At 35.1% G+C, this 27,931-nt stretch overlaps 3 protein-coding genes across 3 annotated transcripts in view; 1 reads left to right on the top strand and 2 right to left on the bottom strand.

The window, feature by feature from the left end:
• Positions 1–3,482, bottom strand: part of LOC132059401 (RNA cytidine acetyltransferase 1-like) — a 90,927-nt gene extending 87,445 nt beyond the window's left edge. The window contains exon 1 of the mRNA XM_059452010.1: positions 3,479–3,482. The gene's annotated coding sequence lies outside the window, so the exon portion shown is untranslated. The remainder of the gene's footprint in view (positions 1–3,478) is intronic.
• A 3,487-nt stretch (positions 3,483–6,969) lies between these two features.
• On the top strand, positions 6,970–11,328 carry LOC132059398 (violaxanthin de-epoxidase, chloroplastic). Its single transcript, XM_059452004.1, has 2 exons — positions 6,970–7,321; positions 9,865–11,328. Exons 1-2 carry the CDS (start codon positions 7,010–7,012, stop codon positions 11,170–11,172), a joined length of 1,620 nt encoding a protein of 539 aa, XP_059307987.1. The 5' UTR covers positions 6,970–7,009; the 3' UTR covers positions 11,173–11,328.
• Positions 11,329–11,744: 416 nt separating this feature from the next.
• LOC132061147 (tRNA(His) guanylyltransferase 2-like) lies at positions 11,745–27,323 on the bottom strand. Its single transcript, XM_059454011.1, has 16 exons — positions 26,845–27,323; positions 25,313–26,103; positions 24,177–24,481; positions 18,778–18,893; positions 18,351–18,482; positions 18,219–18,263; positions 17,006–17,175; positions 16,823–16,908; positions 16,322–16,429; positions 15,265–15,521; positions 14,471–14,602; positions 14,333–14,377; positions 13,665–13,834; positions 13,420–13,505; positions 12,554–12,658; positions 11,745–12,135 (listed from the first exon to the last, which is right to left on the bottom strand). Exons 1-16 carry the CDS (start codon positions 27,177–27,179, stop codon positions 11,983–11,985), a joined length of 3,036 nt encoding a protein of 1,011 aa, XP_059309994.1. The 5' UTR covers positions 27,180–27,323; the 3' UTR covers positions 11,745–11,982.
• Positions 27,324–27,931: the final 608 nt, after the last annotated feature.

The following is a 27,931-nucleotide window of genomic DNA, read 5'->3' as shown; positions in this document are numbered from 1 at the left end:
AAAGGGGCCCCGGACCCACCCCCCCCGTCGAGGGGGGGTCCCCGGTATGGGCCTTTGGCCCGGCCGCTCTAAAAAACATCGACCTAATCGACAAAACCCCCCGATGTGACTTCCCGCCGAGAACATCGGGCATGGGGGGCCCCCTTCCCGACCGAGTCGCCTCGTAATGAGAACAAAAAATAAAAACTGGGCCGGCCGGAGTGAATGGTCATAAAACCTCGGGCCCCCGAAAATGTAAAGGGGGGTGGTCATAGAATGGCCGATACTAGAAAAAAGCTATTGTAACACTATACAAGCTTCATGGTCGGACCCGGGTCCTTTTCTTTGACCTCAACCTCGTGACTCACCATTTCGCTTTCTTTGCGGTTGTTCGCTTTCCATACGAATTTTGGGCATGGGCTTGAATGCGAAGATATCCATGTTGATACGAAAGGACGCGGTCAGCTCTTTTATCCATCAAGGCCAATACTAAGCCACTCGCAAATCCCGGTGCGCTCGATCACCCATTATCTCTTACCGTGGGCCGGAGCATACCTGACGAGGTGAACGGAGACTATGCTGCAAGACGCGTCTTCTTATAAGATTCGAAACTTGTGGGCTTTCTGGCAGCCAAGACCTCTGTGGGAAAGTAATGTGAAGAAAGCATCGACAAATTCTTACTAAATGCAGGAGGTGCCTTTGGCTCCTGAAGACAACCCGAGCCGTATACTGATGAACCGCGGCGACGTGTATGATACATATGATGCTAACTCCATTTTGATTGATATAGAAACATGCATTAACCGAAGTGTCCTCAACATTCCATCAATAAAGCTTTGAGGGTCCTCATTCGGTTTTAACTCGAAGAATTCCGGAGGATTCAAGTTATTAAAATCATAGACTCTAGCACTCACAACCCTATCACCATGACCCATACTCACGTCGGGCCTGAGCGGCGAATAGCTGAATCAGCAAATGAATGGCCTCTTTCATCTCTTGGCTCGAAACCTTTGGTGAAGGAGCTGGGGGTGCTGGAGTTGGGGCTGAGACTCCCTTATGCTTCTCAGAAATAGGCAACGAGTGAGAGAACTGAGACTAAACCTCATTCTGGGACTCTCCTTCCTCTATATTCGTTGGCGGTGCTCTTTCAACCCGCCTTTCTGTCACTGTCTTGCCCTTTTGGGTGTTGTAGCTTTCTTCTTTACAGGCATTTCTAAAATATATAGCACACGATTAAGGAAAGAGAATCCTTATATACACAGTCTGTTATTGCACCATCTGAAGAAAGAAGGTCATTCATTCCTAAAAATGCCCGGCAGCCTCCTCGTTTATAAGCGCGCGCAACACACCCATAGACAAGACTCTACCGGACATCAGCTCGTACACACCCTAGGATGGAACCGGCTTCCGATACCACTTTTGTCACGACCCAACCGGAGGGCCATGACGGGAACCCGGAGCTAACCCACCGAGCACCGCTCATCATACTTTCACAATCATATCTAGGTGAGCCACATGGCCTGCTAACAATCTCTACGCATCAGTAATACCATTTTCATTGGGCTAAAGCATTTGTATATCAACATCAACAAACATGCCCATACACATATACAAGCCGACGACGCTTTGACAAAATGATATACAAAATACAAGCCGACAAGGCTACAAGACATCTAACTGTACACAACTGTCCTACGAGCCTCTGAATGAGTGTGTAACATCATATGCATGTGATAGGGCCCCCGCCATGCCCATATATACACAAAAGAATTGTACCAACGGCTGCAGCTCCAAATCAAGTGGAGCTTCTCTAAGCAGTCTCTGAACAAGCAGCCTAAGGATCAAGTCTATTTCTCTGTCCACCTGCGGGCATGACGCAGCGTCCACAAACAAAAGGACTACAGATAATGTACTGAATATGTAAGGCATAATCAATAACCTAATAGGAGCATGAACGATAAAATAAGAAAAAAAAGTCATGGGACGATAGAGCCATCTATACCTCTAGCGGCTTTCATCATATTCACTTGCCTTTTTCAAATGGAACCTTCCATTACATACACTTATATACATATAGTAGTACCGTACCCGACCATAGAGGTTCGGTGTTTCACATACCCGACCATGACAAGGCTCGGTGTTGTACATACCTGGCCCTACCAAGGCTCAGTGTTATCCGTACCCAACTGCAGTGGTGCGCACGCAATAGGTATCATACCCGGCCATATAAGCTCGGTGTCACAAAGTAGTCATACATATACATATACCCATAGAAATACTTAATTGTCATCAACATCATCATCATCACTAAATCTTTCCTTAGAGGGTCAACTATTGTAGAATGGGACCAATGGTATCATGATAGTATCAAGACTTATGAGCTTTAGCACTTCTAGAAATGGAGTCATCATGGAAGACATTATGGATTTCACATACGGGTATACAACAATGGAATCATACCTTAAGAAAGAAGGGTTAGCCTTACATACCTTTATGTCTTCTTTACTACTTAACGTTCACCTCCAAAGCCTGAGAAATCTACATTTAAGAGGGTTCATACCAAGGTTAGGCTTCAAAGACACCCTTAAGTTCAAACGAGTATAATTCGTAAGCTAGCAAAAATTGGGCAGCATTTCCCCTATTTCATCTACTTTTACCAAATTCCAAAACAACTCCCAATCAACAATGACATCATCAACAATACCACAATCAAGAGGTTTCATTCAAGTTAAGCATCATCCAATCCCCAAAACTCCTTTTAATGATCATTCATAACAATGGCTACAACACAACACCATATATGCGTACATACAATACTTCCTCAACATCATCTATAGCATCCACAACAAGATTATACTCCTAACATGCCAAGAATTACAATTCAAGTTAACCTATAGCTCATAATATCTCCAAGTTCATACTTGAACTCTATCTCCACTTTTCTTCCTTTACCCACGTGGTATAACAATCAAACAACCTTAACCATATGAAAAGATGTGAAATCTTACCTTAATCACTCAAGAACAAGTCTTGGATCAACTTACTCCACTAAAGTGAAGCCTCCAACATCAACACCATAAGAGATCTTGAGTTCCACAAACCCTAGCAAGCTTATTAGCACTTAAACCTCTTAATTCTTTTAGATTTTCTTGGATTTTGGCTTGGATTTGTTTATAGACCTAGAGAGAGGGTTTTGGAGAGCTCAAGGATCTGTTTTGGGGAAATAATGAGTCCAAATGATATGAAATGAAATATATAAAGCGTAACTTAAAATCCCGTCGGGCAATCCTACGCCCACTTTGACGGACCGTCAAAATTCCTACGGTCCGTCAAAATGCTCCGTCAAACTACCCAGCCAAACATGGCTCACTGTGACTGTTTTACGACGGAAAATACCATTTGACGGGCCGCAAAAATTTCTACGGTCGTCAAACTGATCTGTCAAAATGTTCTGCCCGAGCAGTCTATCTTGAAACACCCATAACGTTTTACTCCGTTGTCACATTAACGAACAGTTTGTTGCGTTGGAAACTAGACTCAATGAACTTCAATTTGGATAGAGAAAACACACCAAAACTCCTCATATTCTAGGATATATACCTCTCTCAATTTGGACCAAAATCCTGTCCAAAATTTTGCCAAGTTTTCCCAAAGTTCCGACAAACTTAATTTCCTTAATTCGCTTGTTCTCAAATCTTTCCATGGCTTTTTCTCCCCCCCCCCCCCCCCCCCCGCCCCCCGCGATAACCATAAGATAGGAACATGTAATCTCATATATCCTAGAAGATAACTCCAGTTTCCACGATTAGGAAAACCAACAGCTAACGAATTTCAACGTACAAAACTACGAAGTGTAACAGGGAGTACCTCTTTAGTAGTTTCTTGGCTATGTAAAACTCCGTTTATTTAAATAAGAGTAAAATTGGAAGAAAATCATAAATGTTTTCTTGATTATGTGAAACACCATTTATTTTAAAATAAAATAAAAAGGTAAAAACCAACGGAGGAATTAATTTACAATTTAAAATTTTAAAAAACATATAAAAAAAAAAATTGGGATAATTTCAGAGACCTCCTTTGAGGTTTCGGCCTATAACGCTCACCTCCTTTGCGATTCTAAATATTACGTAGACCTCCCTTCTTTCGTAATTAATGTAACAAAATTGTATTATAATTTAAAATAGACAAGTTTGCCCCTCATATTTTAATTCTATTTTTTCTTCTATTTTATTAATCCATAACAAAACCATATAGCTATAATCCAATCTGAAAAGCAATTAAGCAAATTAGTTACCCATTATACTTTACATTATTTTTAAAATAGCAAAACTATTTTCTGACTTTCTATTATCTTCGTTCAATTTCTTCAAATAAACTTTTGAATCTTACAAAATGAATTAAAATAAACAATATAAAATATAACATACAAAAAAGGGAAGAGAGGGGGGGGGGGGGGGGGAAGCTTAAGCTCCAGCGATTTGAGTTCGGCATCGAAGAAGGCAAGCAGATTGAACACCAACGGCATCAATGGTAATTATTTTTTGCTTTAATGTTCTGTGAGCTAAGGTTTAAAAGGGCTTAACCCTTCATTGTTAATCAAAGAAAGAAAAAATAGGCAAGCATAAAGTGAGTTAAAAATAACTTTTTAATATCTTTCTTCTTCATTTGTTTATGTATGAATATGATTTAAACAAATTGAGTGACACATGTGACTTAAATATACGAACCCAATGAAGAAAATTAAAATAACTAAGCGAATTATGCTACACAAAGTTGAAGAAAAAATAGAATTAAAATATGAGGGCAAACTTGTCTATATAATATAGTTTTGTTACATTAAATACGAAAGAAGGGAGGTCTACGTAATATTTAGAATCACAAGAGAGGTGAGTGTTATAGGCCGAAACCTCAAGGGAGGTATCTGAAATTATCCCAAAAAAATTGTCATCAAAGAAAAAAATCATAAAGTATCACATAAATTAAGCTAGAGAGATTAATACTTTTCACTCACGAACTAAACATTACTATTATATATAAGAGACAAACAAAGGGCTTTTGTAGTCCTCACAATAGTTTCCAATAAAATGTCAAACTTTTCAATTAATTACTTTAGGTCTTGATCTTATTTTTTAAAGTCAATTTATTTCTTGATCTTATGGTCTACTTTTGAAAAGTTGTTGAACCTCCTACCGTATTTTTTTTGTTTCCTATCCTGTGTTCGGTATCCGCATTGGAGCCCGATTAATCCGGATTCGTGTCATTTCGGGCCTATTCGGGGGAAGCACTCCCATCAAGAATTTTCCCATACCCCAGGCTCCAACCCGAAACCCTTGATTAAGGGAGGAACAGTCTCATCCGCTGCACTTTATTTTTCCTATTACTTCCTTCTATTGATCTTATCTATTAACCTAAAACATAATAATTTCGTTTGATTCTTGCTTCTTGTTGCTCTCTCGTTTTCTCATTTTTCATTTATTGCTTATTATAGATTTTTACTTGCACACATTTCTTTTACTTTATATTTGTATTTTGAAATTTGAGAATTTCTGAAAATTCTTTTACTTACATGTAGGCATTTCTTTTGCTTTATGTTTATACTTTAATGGACTCATATGTGTTTAAAAAGGTTTTTCCTAAAATGATGTTCAGATAGTTTTAAAAATTATTAAATAATGTCATATAGTGTTGAAAATGGAAACAGTGTTATCAGTCAAAATCAGATTACCTTTAAAATATTTTGTTTAGGTAACTATAATTAATCTTTTAAACACATAATAAGTTTGAATCAAGGCGGAGTTAGAATGTCGGCTACGGGTATGGTTGGATTCGATAACGCTTTGGTTCAAATTCTGTATTTGTCTTAAAAGTTCATCAAATATGTACAGATTATTAATTTAAAACTAAATAACTTCAAAAATCAGAATTGAGAACTCATAAACTTCAAATTCTGACTCCGCATCTAATTTGAAGTAAATAATTTCATCAAAATGAAAGTTAAAATATTAAAAGGAGTGAAATGAAAGTTTTGCTTTTATATATTGAAAATAAATTTATTTGAAATTTAATTATTACTAATTTAAATTATATTTTTTTAATTAAAATATCTATTTTTATATTTTGATGGGCCCCAACTTAGCACGGACCTCGTGAAACTTGCCAAACAACATCCAAACACATTTTGTAGAATTTTCTTTGGATGAGTCTAGGGACTTCCAAACAACCATACAATTCCTGAAAAGCTGAATATTTTTGAAAATATAATATAAACTATAAAAACAATTGTCAACTTTAACTTTGAACTCGCAAAACAATAATTTATTTTAGGATAAACTTTTTTGAGCTAAACTAAAAGTAAAAATGGGATGTAGAAAGTACTCCCTCCAGTTCAAAGAGGGAGTAATATTTTTCACTCACCAACTAAGCATAAAAATATCCTATCCATTTACCAAACGCACTCGGAAGCCGATTAGATCAAGTATCTGAATACAATCGTCAAAAGCACATGACAACTTTATTTACCCATAAAATTTCACCTACATGACAGTTGGCTCATTAATTTTGGAGATTTTAATAAATAGTTGGTGATAGTTCAAACACAAACCCTTGATAAACTCGCAAAAAAAGATACTTCAGGTGCATTTTTTAACCATTATCTCAATTTTCTTTCTTTTCTTTTTTTTTTGGATAAATCCAGGTACTTCCAAAGAACTATACTCCCCCTGTCTCAATTTATTTGACACATTTTACTTTTCGAGAGTCAAACTTCTTAAATTTGATCATGTATTTAAACATAGAATCTTTAAATATTTCGAAATAAAATTTACATATTTGAAAATTAAGTAAAAAATGTTATAAGTGATCATAATTAATAATTTAAAATATTTAAAAGAAATGTGAAAAAATTAAAGAACAATTTTGATCTCGAAAAGCGTGAAATAAATTGGGACGGAGGGAGTACAGTTCTTGAACAGTAGAAACTATAAATACCCAACCCATTCACCACATTTTTTGTCAACCAACATAACGAACCATGATAGTAAACGTTGCACCATCCTCTTCCACCAATTCTCCGGCAACTTTTCCGGTTAACCGGAGTTCCAATATCGCCGGACTTCTTCCAAATCCTTTTATTCAACACTGCAAGAAAATGAAAGGGTCCATATTTTCTTGCAGGAAAGTCAGAGGTATTACTACAGGTAGAAGAAGAATTGTAGGTGCTCATGTGGATATGAAGGAAGCAGAGAAAAAGAGAGGTGGTGAAGTGAGAATAGTGAGTATTGTTGGAGAAGCTAGTGTTAGTCCTCTTAAGTCTGCTCCTTGGCTTGATGTTATGCTTCACACTGTGAGTATTTTCCAACTCCAATTACTTTCTTAGACTCTAAATGTATGTATTACTACTTCTGTTCCAATTTATGTGAAGGTGTTTTATTAGAAAAAAGAATACCTTTGAAAGTTATGGTCTAAAATATAACATACTCCCTCTGTCCCAATTTATGTGATATAGTTTGACTAGACATGGAGTTTATGGAGTTTAAGAATGAAAGAAAACTCTTGAAACTTGTGGTTTAAAATAAGTTATAGATATTTGTGTGGATGTAAATCATTTCATTAAGGTAAAAGGATAAGTTTTAAGTTAAACAGTCTCTATATTTTTTTATTTTTTTTGGGACAGACTAAAAAGGAAAGTGTATCACATAAAATTGGACAGAGGGAGTAGAAATTTTTGTGGCCGTAAATTGTTTCAGGGAGGAAAAATTGGAAGTTTAAAGTTAACTATTACTCCTTGTGTCCCAATTTATGTGACACTGTTTGACTAGGCACAAAGTTCAAAAAAAAAAAACAAGACCTTTGAAATTTGTGATCTAAAATAAAATTTAGATATTTGTGTGGTTATAAATTATTTCATTAAGGTTAAAAGGGGAATTTTAAAATTAGGTTGTTTTTAATTATAGAAAGCGATATTCTTTTGGACAGACTAGAAGGAAAGTGTGCCACATAAATTGAGACGGAGGAAGTACTAATATAGAAGGACGTCAGTATTTTTAGAATGGACTAAAAAGGGACTAAAAAGGGATGAGTGTCAAATAAATTGGGCACAGAAGGAAGGGATGAGTGTCACATAAATTGAGCACAGAAGGAGTAATACATAGTAGTGGCTATGTTTTGATATCCCATATAATTTAACTTAAAATCTTCAATCTGGTTCTTGAGATTATTTGTAAAAAGTTAGTGCCTTTAGTTTTTCTTTTGTGTAATTATTGTTAGTTTCATGTGTTTCAAGGCACTTTCAACAAGGAATATGAGATGATTTAGCTCATCTTGATTTAGTCTTTCTTAGAATGCATTTTCTGTTAGGGATTGATACCGGGCTGTCAATTATTGGAAATAAGTTTGGGTTCATAGGAAAGAATGATTTTCCTGAGTTTGCCATCTTGAAATTGAGGCAGTGCTATTCAAATTTCTTGGGGTAGTATTTTCTGATTATTTCTTTGATCCCTGAACTCTGTTGAGTAATATTGTCCATACCACATTGTGGCAACCTGGTTTCTGACAGTTAGAACAAGGGTGTTTTTCACTTCTATTCTTTCCAATATTATTATTGGAATGTAAAGAGGAGGCTTTCACCCTTTTTTTTTTTTTTTTTTTTTTTTGCGCAATAACTGTGAAATATTACCATAACAACCAAAAGAATTCACCTAAAGAGCACCCCATTCTTTATCAGAGATGAGGCCTCAGGAAAACTCAGACTAATTACATAATCTCGATGTCAAAACTGCACAATTCCTAGCTCTTCTGGAACTTCTAAACAGATTAATCCTTTCCCTAATTTCTAACTGAATTTGCTGTAAATAGTGTGTCTATCCACAGTATCACTCCTATACAATTTCCAATTCCTAGCTATCCAAATGTGATATATTCAAGCTCCCAAACCAACCATCATTATCTGCTTCCTGGCCTTCTTCCAATGCTTTCTTCCCAGTTTCAGCAGTGCTTTTGTTGCAAGCCAAGTGCAGACCATAAATTGAATTCATTCCAAAGAGCAATATACCACTCACATTCTACAAATAAATGATGAGCAGTCTCAAGAATATCAGAGTCACATAGACAGCAAGCAGGCTCTTCACAATTGAACCCCATTCCCAACATTCTATCTTGGTTAAGAACTTGTATAGCCAACCAAAGAAAGACTCTGTGCTTAGGGATAATGATGGAGTTTCAAATAAATTCCATACAGCTTTCACAATTTGAAGTAGGTTTTTTGCGTAAAAAAGAAACAAGAAACTAAACAAACGGACAAAATATCTGTTCATATTACTAGTTGATAGACTGCTGAAAGTTCTGTTTTAGTGCTACATCATCCTGTAAATTTGATAATGAGCAATATCTGCTGCTGGTTCCGCTACTTAAAGGAAGTGGAATTTATGAGATTTTCAGTATAACTAGATAATCTGGAAAATGGAAACATTCTAGTTACCAGAGAAAAAGAAAGCGAAAAGCAATTATGTAGATGAAAAGGGAAGAAATATGTAATGTGCATCAACAGCTTTTATATTGTGTAAAAGGTGCATTTTTTTTCTCAAAAAACTTTTATGTTGTGGAAAAACTTGATGACCAATCACTTATGAAAATTGTCTGGCCTCGTATACTTTCTATTAGAGACTTTTTTTAGTATGAAAGAGACTCCTGCTCATTGTAGTATTCCCCCAGCGCTACTCTAACAACTCTCTGCCTTCTCTATGTACGCCATTATGCAGATACATTAGTATAAATTACAGTAGAAATAGCTTGTGAAGAAAATTGCTGCCCTTTACAGTTATGAGAATATACATATGCGGTTGTACTTTGTTGATGATATTGTACTTTGTTTCCTTTTATAAATGCAAGGCAGAGAGACTGAAATGGGTTGATGAAGAGTTTGAAATGATTGTCTTTTCTGATGACTTTGTCAAATCTAAAGATGAAACTGACCACGTTAGAAATGAGCTGGATCGTGCTGATATTTTGGTGGTGGTTGCTGTCAGAAAAGAAGGAGCAGTCAACTGGATACAGACGAACAGCCCCAGTGTCCCAAACATCATATGCTTTGATTCCTCTTTGGCACTAAAAAACAAGCTGGGTGGAAGTTTTGTTGAAACTGAAAAGAGGGGAGATATATTTAGCAGTTTACTGCCATTCTCTCAATCTAAGAAACTGAACGAATCATTGGAGATAGCCCGAACAGTGTCTGAGTCTTGGGAAAGGCATAATTCTGATGATATTCGGTTCTGCTTATTAGTTATAATTAATGCTTATATAACACCGGTTTCAACACTGAAGAACCTTAGAGCCAAAGGATTCTCCACGTTAAACTGTATGGTGACAAATTGCGGGCCTCAGATATTGAATTGTCTACTGGATCCTAACTGTAGGAAGGCACTTCAATGCTTGAACAACTGTAGCCCTGTAGATCAAGTATGCAATTATCGATGTATTGCTTCATATGAGAGCAAATACCTGGAAGAGTTCTCTCTCTGTGTACTGCAGAAGAATAACTGTCTTGAACTCGACGCAAAGATCCCTGAAAAACCTTGTGTGTCTCCAATGTTAGAGTTTCGAAGGGAGAAACTGTCTACTGAAATCGCTGAGGATCTTTTTGTGGGTTGGTTAGGGACATTGGAATGGAGTTGGCGTGTTGTAGCAGGGCAGAATCCAGCTTATGATCAATTTCCATGCCAGTACCAATTATTCTATCGGGGAAAAGCTAAAGGATCGTTCTGGTATGAACCAGTTTTCCAGGTAAGGACGCTTGAAGGGGACTTAGTCTGGAGAAGGCGAAAGTATAGAGTGAAAAGAGGAAAAGTTCCTGGAACATTTCATTTTAGTGTATTAGATAATGGAGTTGTTTCGAATGAGTTCTGGACAATTGTAGATGTTACTGATGATTTGAGCTGGGGTCTGTTCCACTATCATGGAGCTGCAAGAGTGGCAGGGCAATCATATACTGGGGCAGTTCTTGTCAGCCCAGATGGTCAATATCCAGCTGAGAGGGAAAAAGAAAGGTTGGTATCTGCATTGGATAAATGTGGTATCAAAGAGTGGGAGCTATTCAATGTTGATAATTGTTCATGTGAAAATGCACCATTGGGGCTTCCAGAGGGCTCAAGTCTGCATTCTAAAATTGAAGTCCATGGCCGGACACATTCTTCAGTCTAGCAGCCTGCAATTTTTGTTAAAACTGGACTTGTGTTTTGTATAGTTTATTGATAGGTCGATCATGATGACTGAATATTGTTAGTGTGTTGTAAAATTATAGTCTTCATACAAAATTTAGTCTACTCGTGAAAGAAATGAACTTTTTGTTACAGAAAATTAGGAGAGTTTTTTTAGATTCATTTATCTCAAGGCCAAGTGCCATATGCATAAATTTGAGGGAGGTCTACAGTTCTGAAAACCGTTTTCTTGAGCTCGAGGGTCTATCGGGAATAACCTCCCTACCCCACAAAGGTAGGGGTAATGTATTTCATCTCACCCTCCGATCTCACTTGTGAAACTACACTGGCTATGTTGTTGTCGTTGTTGTTGTTGAGGGAAGGTCTATGCGATTATCCTTCAATTTACCACCTTTTCTTTTACTTTTCCTTCTTGTGATGAAGTACTTCAAAAAGAATGGAAGGCTAATTTTCCAACTCCCAATAATGCCATATCACTTATTCCTGTTTTAAGAGTCCCCAACTGTATTTTAAGAAGATGAGAACAAATATAGGTTTGACAAACTCATCAAGCCATTGTGGAGCTAAATATTGAATGTGATACAACACAAAAATCTTGTTTACTAAATTTTTTGAATGAACTTGAGTGAACAGCAATATACAGGAGAGTTTTGTTAGACAAATCTTTAGAAGAAAAAAAGAAGTAAAGGGCAAATCAAAGGCAAATGGCTAATCTACATATTTAACAAATTTTGGAACTATCTTTCTAACCTAATGAAAAATGGTTAATAACTTAGGTAGCAACTCCTCAACTTCAAGACAATCGAAGCATTTTATTGCTATGGGGCCGTAAAATCGTTAGCAATGGTTGCTCCTCATCAAGTATTCTCGGATGTTCTTTCCAAAAACTCGTCTCGATTATGTTACAGTGTTCAACAACTACTCTGTCATTTCCTGTTGGTTCATCCTGGATTCAAAAGCAAAAAGTATTAGTAAAAAACAATGGTACTTATCGCGAAAGAATCTATGTACCAAGTGTAGCTTCTGAATGTGAAGAATACAGATGAGACCAGGAACAAATTTACAAATTTGAAATTGGAACATCTGCCGGATCTAAAAGAAAACATGCTCGAGACAGAGTTAATTATTACATTAACGACAAGAACCAAAAAACACTTTTTGAGGTAATATTATGTTGTTTACAATTGATGCCAGACCTAAATTTACAACAGAACATTTTGAGCAAACAGTTTATTATCCATATGGTGATAGAACCCTAAAACTAAAGGAGTTCAGGCTTGGTATACAATATCATCAAACACAACATAAAGTATTTTAAGCAAAACCAGGATCTTCAAGAGAGAGAGAGAGAGAGAGAGATTTACTCTGTCCCGGAAAACGGAGGACCCCATCCGAAATATAATTGGTAACGCATTGTAATCAATGCCAAACTTGGCAAGCAATTCATTTTTTTCTTGAGTTTGAGTACCCTGCAGAACAAAATGGTTAACATGGTCATTGGAACATCAAGATTAATCTCAATAGTGACACCTGCTTGTATCTGATCAGAACAGGATGAGAGATATGAACCAACAGATCTACTTTATCAAGGTCAAATCAATGCTAATAGTGTAATTTGAGGTGCATAGTGGATTTCTACAGAATCAAATAATACAAGATTATACATTTAGGCTATTATGTGCCACAATCACCTAGATGAGAACTGTTGCTATTAGTGATTGAGGCTTCAATGTCGTTAGAGTTCACATAGTATGTCGGCCTCTACGTTTAACATGATCTCATCTTTGTGACAGTCTCAACTGCTATAACTAAGTATGTTTCCCAAGAGATATATGCCCGGGATAGTGCTCAAAATTAAGTGCTAGCTTGAGAGAACTAAGTGCTAGCTATGTGCTAGACTCAAAAAAGGATATTACCCAATTGTCATTTTAACGATTTATGACTTTGGAAATTTATAATATCATTTCTTCAACGTCAATATTGGGCATGTTGAAAAAAGGAAGCTTACAAGCTACTTCCGCAGGCTTGTAAGCTAGACAGATCGAGAGTGATGCAAGTGAAGCTTGTATTGGATGCTAAATTAATTTACTTTTTAATTAAACAATGATGTAAAAGAGATTAAAAGTAGGCAGCAAAATATACTTCCATAGAATCACACATTATAATAGATCATGCTACTTCATCTAAAACAAGAGACCTGCTTCATAAATTAAGGAATGAGATACCACACCTTCAGGGAGCTTTGTGCTTCAGTTCTGCTCTTTCCAGACTTAACAAGCAGCCAGAAACAAGTATTGTACTGATTGTTTATGTGACCTACAAGTCAAGGTATTAAAATAAATTGTTAAAATTATACAATTCATTCTTTAGCTCGTCACCAAGAAGAATAGGTCATAAAAACCCAAATATATTTACATAACCTGATTTATTTGCTTGAAATTCTTTAAAATAACAAATAAAATATGGAATACTCACAATCAACTTGTCTCCAAGCCAAGTAATCTCGAAGAATCTCAGATGATGGATAGCAAACAGATCGGCCATCAAAATAAGGTGGTTCCTTAAACTCTTTCTCAGCGAAAAACTCTTTCCACTTCATCACATACATGGAAGAGAAAAGAGATACAATGGCAGAGACGATTTCGCTGAAATGATGATCAGAAGAGCAAGTCAATATAACGACATTAAACACAACTGATTAAAAAAAAAAAAAAAAAAGTCAATATAACAACATTAGGTAAATTAGCTGTGGATGGCCCTCGTGCAGTTGTCAAATAGACTCATACCCTGAAACTTCAATCAATTTAACGAAAAAGCTTCGAGAAGTCGTTGTATGTAAGAGATTTACTACAAACGCAAAATATTCCAGAAGTGCAGTTCCATCATTCAGACAAGCAAGCATTTGATAGAACACATTGTGACAACTCGCATTGTGCAAAAGAAAGGAATTTTCAAGATCTTTTGGCATGTTGTTCATAGATATTGCACTATGCTTTTGCAGGTTGGCAACTGCAGCTGAGTGGCATCAAAAGAATCTATGTGCTCCACGGATTCTAGAAACAGGAAGAAGAATTTGCTTCCGATGTTGAATTGGCTCCCTCCTAATATGTGGTTTTAGCTAAGAAAGGTGATGAAAGAGTTACCTTGACCGCCTCTGATACAATAGAGAATCTTTCTTCAAAACAAAGCTGAAAGAAAAATTAATCTCTTAAAATAATAGATAATAAGAAAAGGAAAAGGTTATGTTATAAGTGAATCAAAGATGTTAAATGAACTAATACCTGTATTCATCGCTCACCCCATATGCAAAGATGATATCCTTAAAAATCTCTAGCAAAGAAACCGCACAAGAGTTCATAAGTTTCAGTGCCTGCTCATCATTTGGCTTCTGAAAACCATTATCTTCACAAAACCTACAGTGGATCTCTTCAAGATCATGAAACCAGCAACACCAAACTAGATTTCACAAATTACGTGCTCTATTTCACAAATTACGTGCTCAATATTTGACATGACTTTGTACTTGTGAAATTATATATAAAAATTATATATGTACACATACACTGAAACGTGTGTGCATATATTATAACCATGATCTTGTGTCTGACATTTTCTATGGATTATTGGCAACAGCATAGAATGTCTTGCACAACTGCACTGTTGTTCCCAGGACAGAATAGAAAATTAACTAGGCAAATGCTTGGAGTTTCTTCTTTAATCCGGAAGTAGAAATCTACAGACTTGATAAAGAAAATAGGCATATAAGAAAACCCAATTCCCACTGAAACATGATTATATTATCCAGAAAATGCATATTACCTACAAAATTTCATACTTGACTAAAATAAGAAACAAGAATAACGCCACATCATTTTGACATGATACGTGGGATTTGAAGCAAAAAGAATAATTCAATCTAAAGACCACCACAGACAGGAGAAAAGGTATCAACTGGAAAAGGAAAAAAGAAGAAGAGAAGGACAATAACAAATCAACACTTCTTGGTAAGCCAAGCAAAAGGTTGTAAAAATTAGTAAAGAGAAGATCAATCGGTGGAAATAAAGGCACAAATTACCTGTGGAAATGACAGCCGTCTATCCGTACTACAACCCAAGTAGATAACATCAACCTGCTTTCAAATTGGAAAGACCTCAAATACTCTGGTTTAATCTTGTTAATCCCTTCTGCGAGCGAACCAAGTTCCTCAGTAAGGCATGAGTAGTTATTCCAGAACCTTTTTGTTGCTACATTTTCAGAGTGAACTATGACTGCTTTCTTCCTTGGTCTTTTAACAGGAGTGCCATTTTCACGGTATTTCACAATATCGTCCACCTGTGTTAAGATGGATAATATAACTTGAAAAGTGGATATGAAGTACCCACATATAGTGATGAGCAAACTGCGGACTATGTCTATTCGTCACAAAAAGAGTCCTTTAGGGCACATGCCATTGATATATCAAGATATAAGAGTTGCACATAACTGTTCCATGGAAAAGCACAACAATAAGATGACCTCACCAAGGCTCAGACTATGGAGTTCAATTACTACACCCTTTACCCTTTTTCGGGCGTACCACTCACCACTTAACTGCGCGAGTAGACTAACATTCATTATTTTTTGTGAAAGAACTCGCTTAAATTCTTTAAAAAAAAAAAAAAAAAAAAAAAAAAAAAAAAAAAAAAAACACTTCTCTAAAATTGTAGAGCTAGGTTTTGCTTTCTAATTTACTTTTTGCAAGAACGAAAGAGAAGAATTTAGAACAAAAAGAGAGAGAGTGTGAGCGGTCCTTAGGGGAAGTTTGTTATGAGGACAGACAAAAACAGAATTGTCTGCCCCCTTTCCCTCTCTCGTTAGAAAAAACATCAAAATCATTTAAAACCATTTCTTCTGCCTCAATTTTTTTATACTTCACGCATTCTTCATTTTTTTCCTAAAACCAATCTTCTAATGCATCAACCACACACATCTATTGTTTTTAAAACAAACAGTGTTTTTCATATACAAATGCCATCTTTATCTATCTTTCAAATCTAAAAGAAAAACGAAAAAAAGGGGGGATAGTGGCACATGCACCACATGCATATACAGATATATACTCTTCTAGGAGAAGGGGGGATGAAGGTAGCTACCTTTATCTTGATGGCACAAGATCCTTGACGAAAAATCTGAGGAAGGTGTTTGTAGTTGATACCAAACTGCTGAAAGAGTAATTCATTTTGCTCCTGCTTTTGTGTTCCCTACTTAAATGTAACAACACTGTCAAGCCTTGAGTCTAGTGTTCTTTGAGTCCAACCATAATTTGAAAATGAACATTTAAATGCCCGTCAAAAGCAAGTAGATCTGAAACATATAAAATGCAGTGGTGGGCCCAGCATCAACTCATGATTCCTAACCACTAAGTGATCTGCTAGTGGGCCAGTTAGAACCCAGTCCGAGCTTCTTCTTTTTTAGTTTATTCTACTTTTCTTCTTTATATGATTTTTAACATTATATTTATTTAATGTTAACTAAAATTTTAAATTGAAGAAGAAGAATATTAAAGGAAAAAATTGTAAAGAAGCATGTCACAACACATAATATTGAGGAAACAATTCAAGTTTTACTCTCAAGCTTTGAATCAAGCACACCACCTTAAGAATCTCTTTGGCCTCCTTTTCTGACTTTCCAGACAACACCAGCTTCCACAAACAAGTATTGTATTGATTGCTTACATGACCTGTAAGAAGAACCAATAACCTTTAGCATCAGATTTTATCCGAACACTCAACTGCCCCAGTAATTATTAATTGGAAATACTCAACAGGAGAACTCACAATCTGTTTGTCTCCATAGAAGATATGCCTGAAGAACCTCCATTGATGCACAGCTGATAACTCGTGAATGGAATGATGGAGACGCACTTAACTCCTTTTGAGAAAAGAACTCTTTCCATTTGGTTACATATGTAGATGAGAAGAAAGACACGATAATGGATAGTATTTTGCTGCACATTGAAGTTTCTGGTCAGCTAAGAAAAATCATGAGTAGCTTCATCTCAAATGAGGAAACTAAGATTATTTTACATATCTCTCTTTTCTTTGTCTACTTAACTAAAACAAGAGGACATTTTGTATCTTATAATCCATTTTACTTAACTCCACATAAGTCTCTCGAAAAGAAAAACATATTTCTGGTGGTCATCTTAGTGAGGAGACAAATGTGTGGACAGCCAAGGTGACCACGCCTTAAGATTGTCCTAGTGCCTTCTTAAGGAAAGTTTGTGATCAATCCCTATTTTTCCCTAATACTGTTTACTATGCATTTCCTCAAGTAAGCTACCACAAGTGCCTTTAGCGATTTGGAGTTGATTTTCTTTCTCATTAACAAAATCTAAAAAATGAAAAGAAAAAAAAAAAAAGAACAAGAAATATATAGCCTCTTAATATGAGATGCGTACACATATCAAATAGATCAGTTAAAACATGCTAAAGAAGGGGAATCTAAAGACAGCGCAGACTAGTGTAGAAATGAGTGGTTAAGAGAAAGAGAGAAAGAGTTGATATATTATCCAAGAGGCATTGACAAACCAGAATGGAGAGGCTGGTGATATAACAACCCAATTACAGTCCCTCCGCGCCAGGTCAATGTATCAGCCAATTTTAAAATAAGGACAGGTTGTTGGTGTATTTTTCGGGAAACAACAAAAAAGCATGCTCAGACGATCCAAATCAAAGCAAATTGGGCATGAACAAGCAAATATATACATTATAGATAATAGAAATGATGATTCTAGTTGACACATACGAAGTCATTATGCAATCATTCAAAGAATGTTCAAGAAGCATAAGACCAGCAAAGTAAGCAAGTATAGTTTTATTGCTACTTAAACAAGAGCCAATGCAAGAGCAATGATTTTGTACTATACCAGCGATATATGAATACAAACAAGACAAAGTTCATTATTCAAAGTACTCGTCCTAAAGAGCCAAAAACAATTCTTGATACACACTGATAACAAATTCTTGAGCTATGAAATAGGTTACAAACCTTGCTCGCCTCTGGTAAAATGTGGTTTCCTTCTTCAAAACAAAACTGCATAAATCATTGCACCACATTGTCAAACTTTTCAAGGGAAATTGAAAAGGGCATAATTGTCTAATAGTCAGAAACGCATCATACCTGTACTCATCACTAAATCCATACGCAAATATAACATCAGAGAAGTTCTCTAATACCTTAATAGCACAAGCATTCATCAACTTCAAGGCTTTTTCATCATTCGGCTTCTCAAATCCATGCTTCTCTGAGAAACTAAACATATAGACTGCAAATTAGCAAATCAAATACCCCAAGAACCGAAAACCGCATACTTTTTCTCAAGCAGTAAGACTATATTAACAATATCTACCAACCCCAATTGACAAGAACCAGCACTTTAATTCTGCTCCAGCTCTTGACCTGAACACAGACCTATACTTCAATAGAATTTTAACTGGAGATCTCTTGATTTCAACACCTTTACCTTAATTACTAACTTAGGCTTCATTTGTAGAAAGATAAGAACACAACAAATAATGGCAAATAAAAACCACAGACATCACATTACCTGCCAAAGTCGCGGCCATCAATTTGAACGACGACGATATTTGGGTACATTACTTCGTCTTCCACCTCAAAACACTTGACGTATTCATACTTGCTGTTTGCCATTCCCAAATGCAGCTACAATCTGATTGAAACAAAAGATTGTGTGAGGGTATAAATGTCACGAAAACCTATTTTTTCCCCTTGGAATTTCAAAAAAGCTATGTAGTGAACCTAGTTTGCAAGAACTTATTGACCCATTCAGTGACCTCTCTTTCCAAAAGTTTCAAATTGTATATTTAGTTTACATGCTCGAGCCTAAATTCTATTTCGAATTTAAAATTATATTAACAAGTCCCTTAAAATCACACCTGGGAAAAAGAAGATTCCGGAGAGCATAAATAGGCGAAGGATTGTGTTTGAAGATCAATAAACAAAATGTTCTCCGCCATGGAAAAGACATAAGGAAGACTCAAACACCAAAATGGACTAGGGGAGGGAGAAGGAGCAAGACGAGGTTGTGGCTGATAGCAGCAGCAACAAGGGCTAGGAAAGAGATGGGGTTGACTAGGGTTGGGTGGATGTGAGAGATGACACGGCTAATAGGTGCATTGAGAGCGAGAGATTTCGGGTGAGAGACAAAGGCAAGTTCGATATTTGGAGACAATGAGGGCACCCCTAGATTTAAGGTGGAGTCACCATACAATGAAGGAAATAATTAGAAATCAAGTTGAAACTGAGCATCAAATGAGGGATAAACTACTGATTTCTAAAGAGCAACCACCATGACTATGTCGCCAACGAGATTAGACATGTAGACAAAATGGTCTTTAAATTCCCCTGTTGACCAAAGACATTAAATATTTGCTCTTTACCCCACTTGTGGGATTACACCGGGTAGTTGTCGTTGTCGATGCATCAATTAAAAGCTATCAACCAAATGTCAAGGAAATTATGAAGGGGAAGGTGACACTGCTTCCTTGGAAGCAGGTTGGGCTCTCCAAACACTAATAAGATTACCAACAAGGATGAGGTTGGGGAGAAGAGAGGGGGCGAGGGGGCGAAGGAACTTCAGATATATTAGATCAACTCCAATTCAATTAGATCACAATTTAATTCAATTATAAAATAAAAAATTCTATCACAATGACAGTCAATTCAATTTAATCTTTAACACTGATAGTCGATTCAATTTAGTTAATCACAATTATGATTCTCCAATTCAATTTAAAACGATCAAAATCAATATTCTAGGTCAATCATGATTGTTCAAAAAAAAAAAAAAAAAAAAGGTATCATTTACAATCACACAAAGTTTTATCCATAATTCTCTATTTGAAAACCATGACCCTCTATCACCCACATACAAGCCAGTAGAAGCTCTACAAAGTCATCCAAAACCTACGATACCAGTTTACAATATTCAAAACATGAATTCTTTAAAATCAAAACTGCAAAACAGTTGATTTGTTCATAGAGCAATAAAAGATAAATAGCAGCTACCGAACTAAGGACATGACCATCAGAGGCACACATAGATTTCATAGTTTTTCTTTGGCATTGTAAGTAAACAGCAAAATTACTTGTAAGCAATGAACTAAACATTAGAATCAGAGTGCAAATTAATTACTTCCAGAGATACTACAGCAAGAACTAAAGAGCTACTTTTATTCATAGTAATTAGGGAACCAAATGTCGTTAAACTAATTAGAGACTTGGGTGTGTTCAGTATAGAGGAAAATAAGTTCCTTAAAAATGAGGAAAACGACTTTCCTAGTGAATGTCGGGAAAACAAGTTCCATAAGTGGCATTCTACATCGATTGTGTCCACCCCCACCCTGCAGCACACCCCCATAGCCCCCAACCCCACCACCCCACCTCCCATAAGTTAAAAAACCCACTTATGAGCTCTCATTCCCTTTGTTATAATGCCAATATACATCCAAGAGTAAAACATAGTTTCAAGGAACTAATAATACCCAAGAAAAAGGAAAAACTTTGAATTCAAAAAATTTTTAAAAAATAAAAATTGCACGAACCTGACACTCCTTCGCCGGCAGAGCGCAAGTTTTCGTTTAGGAGAGAATTAGTACAAATTGAATAAATGGTCGATGACCCTCTATTTTCTTTTTTTATTTTAATTATTATTATTATTTGCTTACTTGGCAAACTGAAGGATTAAACTGCGAATAATTAAGGAAAATTGATAGTAGGTTCAAAATGTTCTTTTAAGTATTATTCCCGCCGTTTCAATTTATGTGAACTTTTTTTTTTTAATCTATGCCAAAAAGAATTACTCGTTTTCATATTTGGAAGCAATTTACCTCTATGTAATGATTTATAGCCACACAAATATATGTGTCTCATTTTACACCACAAGTTTAGAAGTCTTGTCTTTTTTTCTTTAATTTCGTGTCCAATCAAATGAGTTCACATAAATTGAAATAGAGAGAGTATTAATTAGGTAGTTTTTGACCAAGGGGTCGTTTGGAAGCTGGTTGTTTGGTCAAGCTTCTAAAATTAATTTTTTGTGCGTAGTGCCCTTCAAATGCACTGGTCTTTAATTTTTGCCCCTCAAATTGGTGGTCTTTAATTTTTGTCCCTTTCACCTAATACCATGAGGTTTGGGGTTCGAACCCCGACTCAGTGAAGTGTTTGGCCAAGCTTTTGACTCAAACTCTGCCTAATCAGGTAGAGTTTGAAACTCTACCCGAAGGTAGCAAAATTCTGCCTGCAGGCAAAACTCTGTCTTGCGAATCCAAACTCTACCTAGCGAATTTTTTTTATTTATTTTTGACTAAGCGGGGTTCAAACCCGAAATCAAGTGGTTCTAGCGAAGGGCAAAAATTAAATACCACCAATTTAATGGGCAAAATTAAAGACCACCCCAAAATAAGGGCATTCCTGCGAATTGTCCTTCTAAAATCAGCTTATTTTGAAAAGTACATTTTGTGAGAAGTCGCTTGTGTTTGGCCAATTAATTTAAAAAGCACTTATGAGTAGCAATTAGCGTTTGGCCAAGCTTTTAAAAAATGCTTTTAAGTGTATTTTTCTTAAAAGTGATTATGGCGAAAAACTACTTTTTTTAGCTTCTGAAAAACTGCTTCTGCTACTCCCCAAAAATACTTATAGCCTGTTTGGCCAAGCTTATTTTTCTCCAAAAAGTACTTATTTTTTCAATAAGTGTTTATTGTAAAAAAAGTAAGGTGTTTGGCTAAGCTTTTGAGAGAAAATAAGTGCTTTTGGGGAGCAGTAGAAGCAGTTTTTCAGAAGCTAAAAAAATAACTTTTGCCCAAAAGCACTTTTTTTAAAAGTACTTTTGAGAAAAATACACTTAAAAGTACTTTTTAAAAGCTTGGCCAAACATTAATTGCTGCTCAAAAGTACTTTTTAAAATTAATTGGCCAAACACAAACTGCTTTTAGCCAAAAGTACTTTTTTGAAAAGTACTTTTTAAAATAAGTTGTTTTTAGAAGCTTGGCCAAACAGGCTATTATTTTCTCTCAAAAGCTTGATCAAACACCTCATTTTGTTTTAAAATAAGCACTTTTTGAAAGAAAAATAAGCACTTTTGGAGAAAAATAAGCTTGGCCATTTGGTAGCTAGTAAAGAGACACCTTATTAATGTATTAATTTATGCATACTTATATCGCGTTTGGTAGCTAGTTAGAAAGTAAGCTATTCATGTATAAAATTAGTATGATGTTTGGTTTGCAATTTAAAAACCCGCATAACTAATATATGTATAAGTTATGAGGGAATCTATGTATTATTTTATGCGGGGTAGAAGATGAAATTACTAATACATGAATAAAAAGTTGAAATGACAATATTACCCTCATCACTTCCCACTTAAATACTTTCCTTTTCTAAACAAATATTTTTTATATTATTTTTAATATAATATTTTATTATGATATTTTAATATTTTGTAAAAAAAAATAGTATTTTAATTTTAATTATAAACAAATATTTTAAAATAAAAAAGTTTATAATATTTATTATAACTTTTAATATAACAAACCAACATGCAAAGAAATAATTTATGCATAACTAAACCATGCATAAGTAAACCCTGCATAACTAATCCCTGCATAACTAAACCCTGCATAGCTAAAACCTACATTACTAATACCGACATTACCTACATAATCCTAACCAGCTACCAAACGACCCCTAAATTTGTTAAAAGTGAACATTTTTTACCTCCTTAATATATTTATCCAATTCTGATTGTTAAATTCAATTGAACAATAAATATTTAATGGGAACCCACATTTGGAAGTACAAATTCTGTAGTTTATCTTATTTTTTATCTATTTCAAGAGTCTGGTGCAACCTTTTGACGTGCAATTTCTATTATTTTTTGTGTTTTGGTTGTGTCTTGTGCAGCTTTTTATGTAGCCGCCCCTGGAATATTGATAAAAAATTCTAGAGTTTGTTAAAAACTCTTTCTACAGTTTCATTTAAATTTAACGATCAGAGTTTGGTAAATAGTTGACATGGAGATCGAAAGTGTGTCACTTTTGACATACTTAAAGCACCAAAACTGCTCAAGGTACTATAGTATCAAATATAAGGGACCATTTTTGTCATTTTCTCTCAAAAACTCGCTGCTCTCAACAAATTGTGTCCTTTCATATTAGCCATTTTCTTCTGCTTAAGAGACCTTGTTCACTTCTATAGGCTTTTTTGCGTTCTACTCTTTTTGGATACTCATTGAATTTTACTTTGCTTAATACCTTCTTTTTCCTGAACTTTTTTTATTTTTGGTTTACTTTGTTTGCTAGGGGTATTTGAAGGAATCAGTTCTGTGCAATGCCTAAATTTTCCTTTTGAATACATTAAAGAGCCAGCTACATAGAAATAAAAATTTAGGGTTAGGGTGTATTAGTAATGCCGGGATTAGTTATGCTGACATTATTTTTTTGTCTATTGTTTGGTTTGTTGTATTAAATGAATATGGTGTATTAGAATAGACATAATACCGAATAGGGTATATTAGAATATGAATAATAATTTTTAATGACTTAATGTCATGGTTCAACCAATTCGATGCAAATATGAATTAGTCGAATCAGTGGACCGGCCTCTATGCACGTTGAAGGTGTAAATCATAGAGGTAACTGAAATTCCATGTACCTTTGTTTCCAATCAGTATTGCACTTGATATATACCGCTGAAGTTAGAAAAAAAAAAGGTTCAAACTTTTCAAGAATTTTAAGTTATGTACATTTATTACTTCCCATACAACAAAACTTCAGTGTCTTATAATAATTCATATACATACAAAAGGAGACACCTAAATTTCAGCAAAGTAAATATTAGTAGTAGTACTTTCTCTTATATTTCAACCAAACAAATGGCTAATTATACATGACATTCAAAAGCAAACTTAATTTGTCAATTTTTTCTAGTCTAGAGAAGTGCCAAAAAGAGGAAGAAACCAACAAGAATGTTAAGAATTGCATCCAAACCAATTCTGACACCAGCACTCTCCAACCCAATAGGGAATAGACACGAACCAATAGAAGCATTTTTCTCCACAATTTGTGCCAATCCATCAAAAACACAAGATTCCACATCTTGACCGTTCATTTGGTAATACATGTTGAATGCATATGAAACATTTCCGTCTGCATCCAACTTGTTGCATGATCCTCCATATGACATTGCTGTACAATCTGCCCTAGAGCAAGCATATTGTACGCTCGAAGGTAGTTTACCTATACAACAATGACAACAACACCTTAATCTCGAGCAAGTTAATTAGAAACGGTTATATGTTAAATTAGCAAAATTAACCAATTATTTGTAATTTATACACCATAAAAGATTGTGGTGGCGTGGTAAATTTCCTCCATCCTAACCCAGAGGTCATGAATTCGAGCTCGGGAAGGCTAACTGGAACGAAGTCATCTTTGATAGACAGCGTTTTATCCCAAATGAAACTTTCGGCGCGAATCCCAATTAATCAACCCTTGAAGCAAGTACCGAACACTCAATGGAAAACCAATAACCAAAAAAAAAAAAAAAAGTAACTTATACCAAACTTGCTCAGAATTAAACGGGTAATATTATGACCCGTTTGTTGACTTGACCCAACAGATTGAACTCAAAATGACCCCTCAAACTATTAGGTTAAAAAGAGTCAAAATAGTATAACCAACGGGTTGAAATGCAACTGAAAACCCTATCATATAATATCAAAATTTGAAGTTTAAAAACTATCTGAGGTTAAAAGAACTGAAGCTAATAATTTAAGAAAAATACATCAACTTCCACTACTTTTTGTTTCGAAAAGCAAAATAAAATAGAAGAGGTTGGGTCATGCTGGGCAGATTGAGTTATATTATTTAACCCATCTTGCCCGAGCAAACTTTGAACGGGTTGGATGATGAACCATTTTGACCCACCCCAGTTTGACTCACTCCACACCCGTTTGCCCACATCTACCTATATGAATTATCCTTATTGTCCATGTTATTCCCTTTAAACATATCTAAGTCCAATATCATAAAATAAATTAAAAAAAGTACTATAAGTTGGAAATTTACCTATATCTTCAGCATATTTGTTCAAAACGCACCATTTGTTCTCCAAGTACTTAATATTCTTTGCACCAACAGGCATTGTCTCATGTCCTTGCCCTGATAAATCCATTGCAAACTTAGGCTGTCCATCATACTTAAAAATACCCCAATGACGTTCAAAACTTCCTGGTGCAATACTCTTTTGGTTCTCATCTGTTAAACTAAAAAGATAATACTCAATATATCCAGGGTATAGTGGTGTTCCCTTTTTGGTAGCCATTTTCTTGAAAAATCCACTATAAAATTTTTTAGCCAATGTCACATTTGCATACAAATCTCCATCTGTTGGCCAACCAATTTCTCCAACAATTACTTTCACCCCTTGACAATTAGCTTTCTTCATTGACACTACTAACGTGTCCAAATTCGCATCGAACATGTTAGTGTATGATATTCCATTGTCACGTACTGGCTTTGATTGACCATCGAAAAATGCAAATTCTATAGGGAAATTTTTGTTTTCGTGTAGACTAAGGAAAGGATATATATTTACGAGGAACGGAGCATTATTGTCTTTGAAGAAACGGCAAATCTTCTGCATCAGGTCTCGGATGTCTGATCGAAAATTACCCTGTGACGGACCTGAATTACCAGACTCATAAACATCGGCGTTTTGTGGGATGGTAGCTTTGATTTTGTCACCAAGGCCAGCTGAATTAAGGGCCTTTTGTACATTTTGTAAAGCTGGGAATGTAGATTTCATGAATGAACCATTGTATGATTTCAAGAATGGTTCGTTTCCAACTGCTATGTACCTTCATGAAACATATTAGAGTCAGAGTCAGTCCAGGAAAATTGTTATAGCACCTCAATAAAATATTTAACTTATATACAGTGATTGTATAAGATTTTTTCTATAAGTCTAGTTTAACATGTTATAGCAGGTTATCTATTACATTTTACGTATTACTAAACCAATTTATTATAAACCGTTACCTTCAATTATTTTTAGGTGATCTGATAGCAGAGGTGGGGCCAGAAATTCTAATAAGGGGATTCAAAAAATATTCCACTAGATTTTTCTTTCAAAAAAATGTTGATATAGTTTTATTGAACCCCTTTACTATTCCGCTACCTGTCCCTGATAGTGTAAAACTTCTTTGACACTTTTAATGTCTATATGTTTAAATTCACAATAAGGTGGTACACTTTTGGTATTACAAAATCAATCACTCCCTCAGATCCTTTTTATTTATCGCTTTAGCTAAAAAATTGGTCCAAAATAATTTTATCACTTTAGAAATCAAGAATTCATTAATTGTTTTTTCTCAAATCTAGCCTTGCGCCAATAAATGCATCCATACAATTTAGTAAAACTCCTTGCCAATCTTTAGAAGAAAAAAATTTGGAGAAGTAACGAATAATTTAGTCAGATAACCTTTATGATTGATGTTATTAAAGAATTTTCTCAATGAAAATCATCATATTTTCATATATATATATATATATATATATATCATTTGAAAATATTAAAGAGACAGAAAAAGGGTGCTTACTTTATATCAACACCTCCATCATACAAATGTGTGCTGACATTATTTTTCACCCATTCCTTGGCAAAGTCATAATCATCTGCAAATTTTCCCAGTTGGTTATTTGGGATTCCAATCATGACCTCAATACCAGTACCAGCAAAGTATTTTACAGTCCAATGATCAGAATCAAACAATTTGACTTTATCAATCTTGTTATCTTTGAGCATTTGTACAATTGTTGAAGGCTGCAAAGTTTGTGCAGCTTGTGTACCCCAATTGACACCAAGGCCATAGGCAAAATTACTAGTCGATAGCGCCAAGCAATATGCCCATATCAACATCTTAATATGAGCCATTGCTAGTGCTTATCACTAGCTTCTATATACGTGCGTTGATTATATTCAGTATGAATAATGCTTATAAGAAATTAATTAAAATGTTTATAGGCTCTTGAGAAAAATGATGAAATGTGAAGGGGGTTGTGGTTTTTGAAGAGAGAAATGTGAATGAATGAAGTTGATGCAATTTTATTCAAAATATGAATGCATGAGCTAATGTCAAGGAGAGAGGAAAACGGGCAAACACTACTTATTTCCTTTCTTTTTCTTTGGTTTTCCTACAAGTTTTGAAATTATGGAAGGTAGGAGTTTATGCTTTTGTTTGTTACCATTTAACTTGTGTTGACGATATATAATTTTTTACGCCATCAAGTTAAGGTTACCACTTATAATGATAAGTAAATATTTATATTAATGTAGCAAATCAACAACTATGTACTACTAAGTAGTAGTTAAAATACATTATAGTCGGAAAAGTTATTTACACCACCAGATTCGTTTATTACTTTGATCAAAGACCCGCTTTAATCTATATGCTAATATATATATATATATATATATATATATATATATATATATATATATATATAATTATCATACTATGGAAACAATGTTGATAATAATTATAATATTTGACAATTTCTAGTGGAGAACTTATTTTCAACTCTAGCGGAGAAATGAAGCTTATAAAAATTTATAAGTAACTCAATGGTTTGATTAATTGCATAGATGGATAGACGTACAATTTTCACACTTGTCTCCTGATTAAT

Source organism: Lycium ferocissimum, chromosome 6 (genome assembly GCF_029784015.1).
Source record: "Lycium ferocissimum isolate CSIRO_LF1 chromosome 6, AGI_CSIRO_Lferr_CH_V1, whole genome shotgun sequence".
In the NCBI taxonomy this organism is placed as follows: Eukaryota; Viridiplantae; Streptophyta; class Magnoliopsida; order Solanales; family Solanaceae; genus Lycium; species Lycium ferocissimum.
The sequence above is the reverse complement of the archived record's forward strand: the minus strand, read 5'-3'. Positions and strand labels throughout refer to the sequence as shown.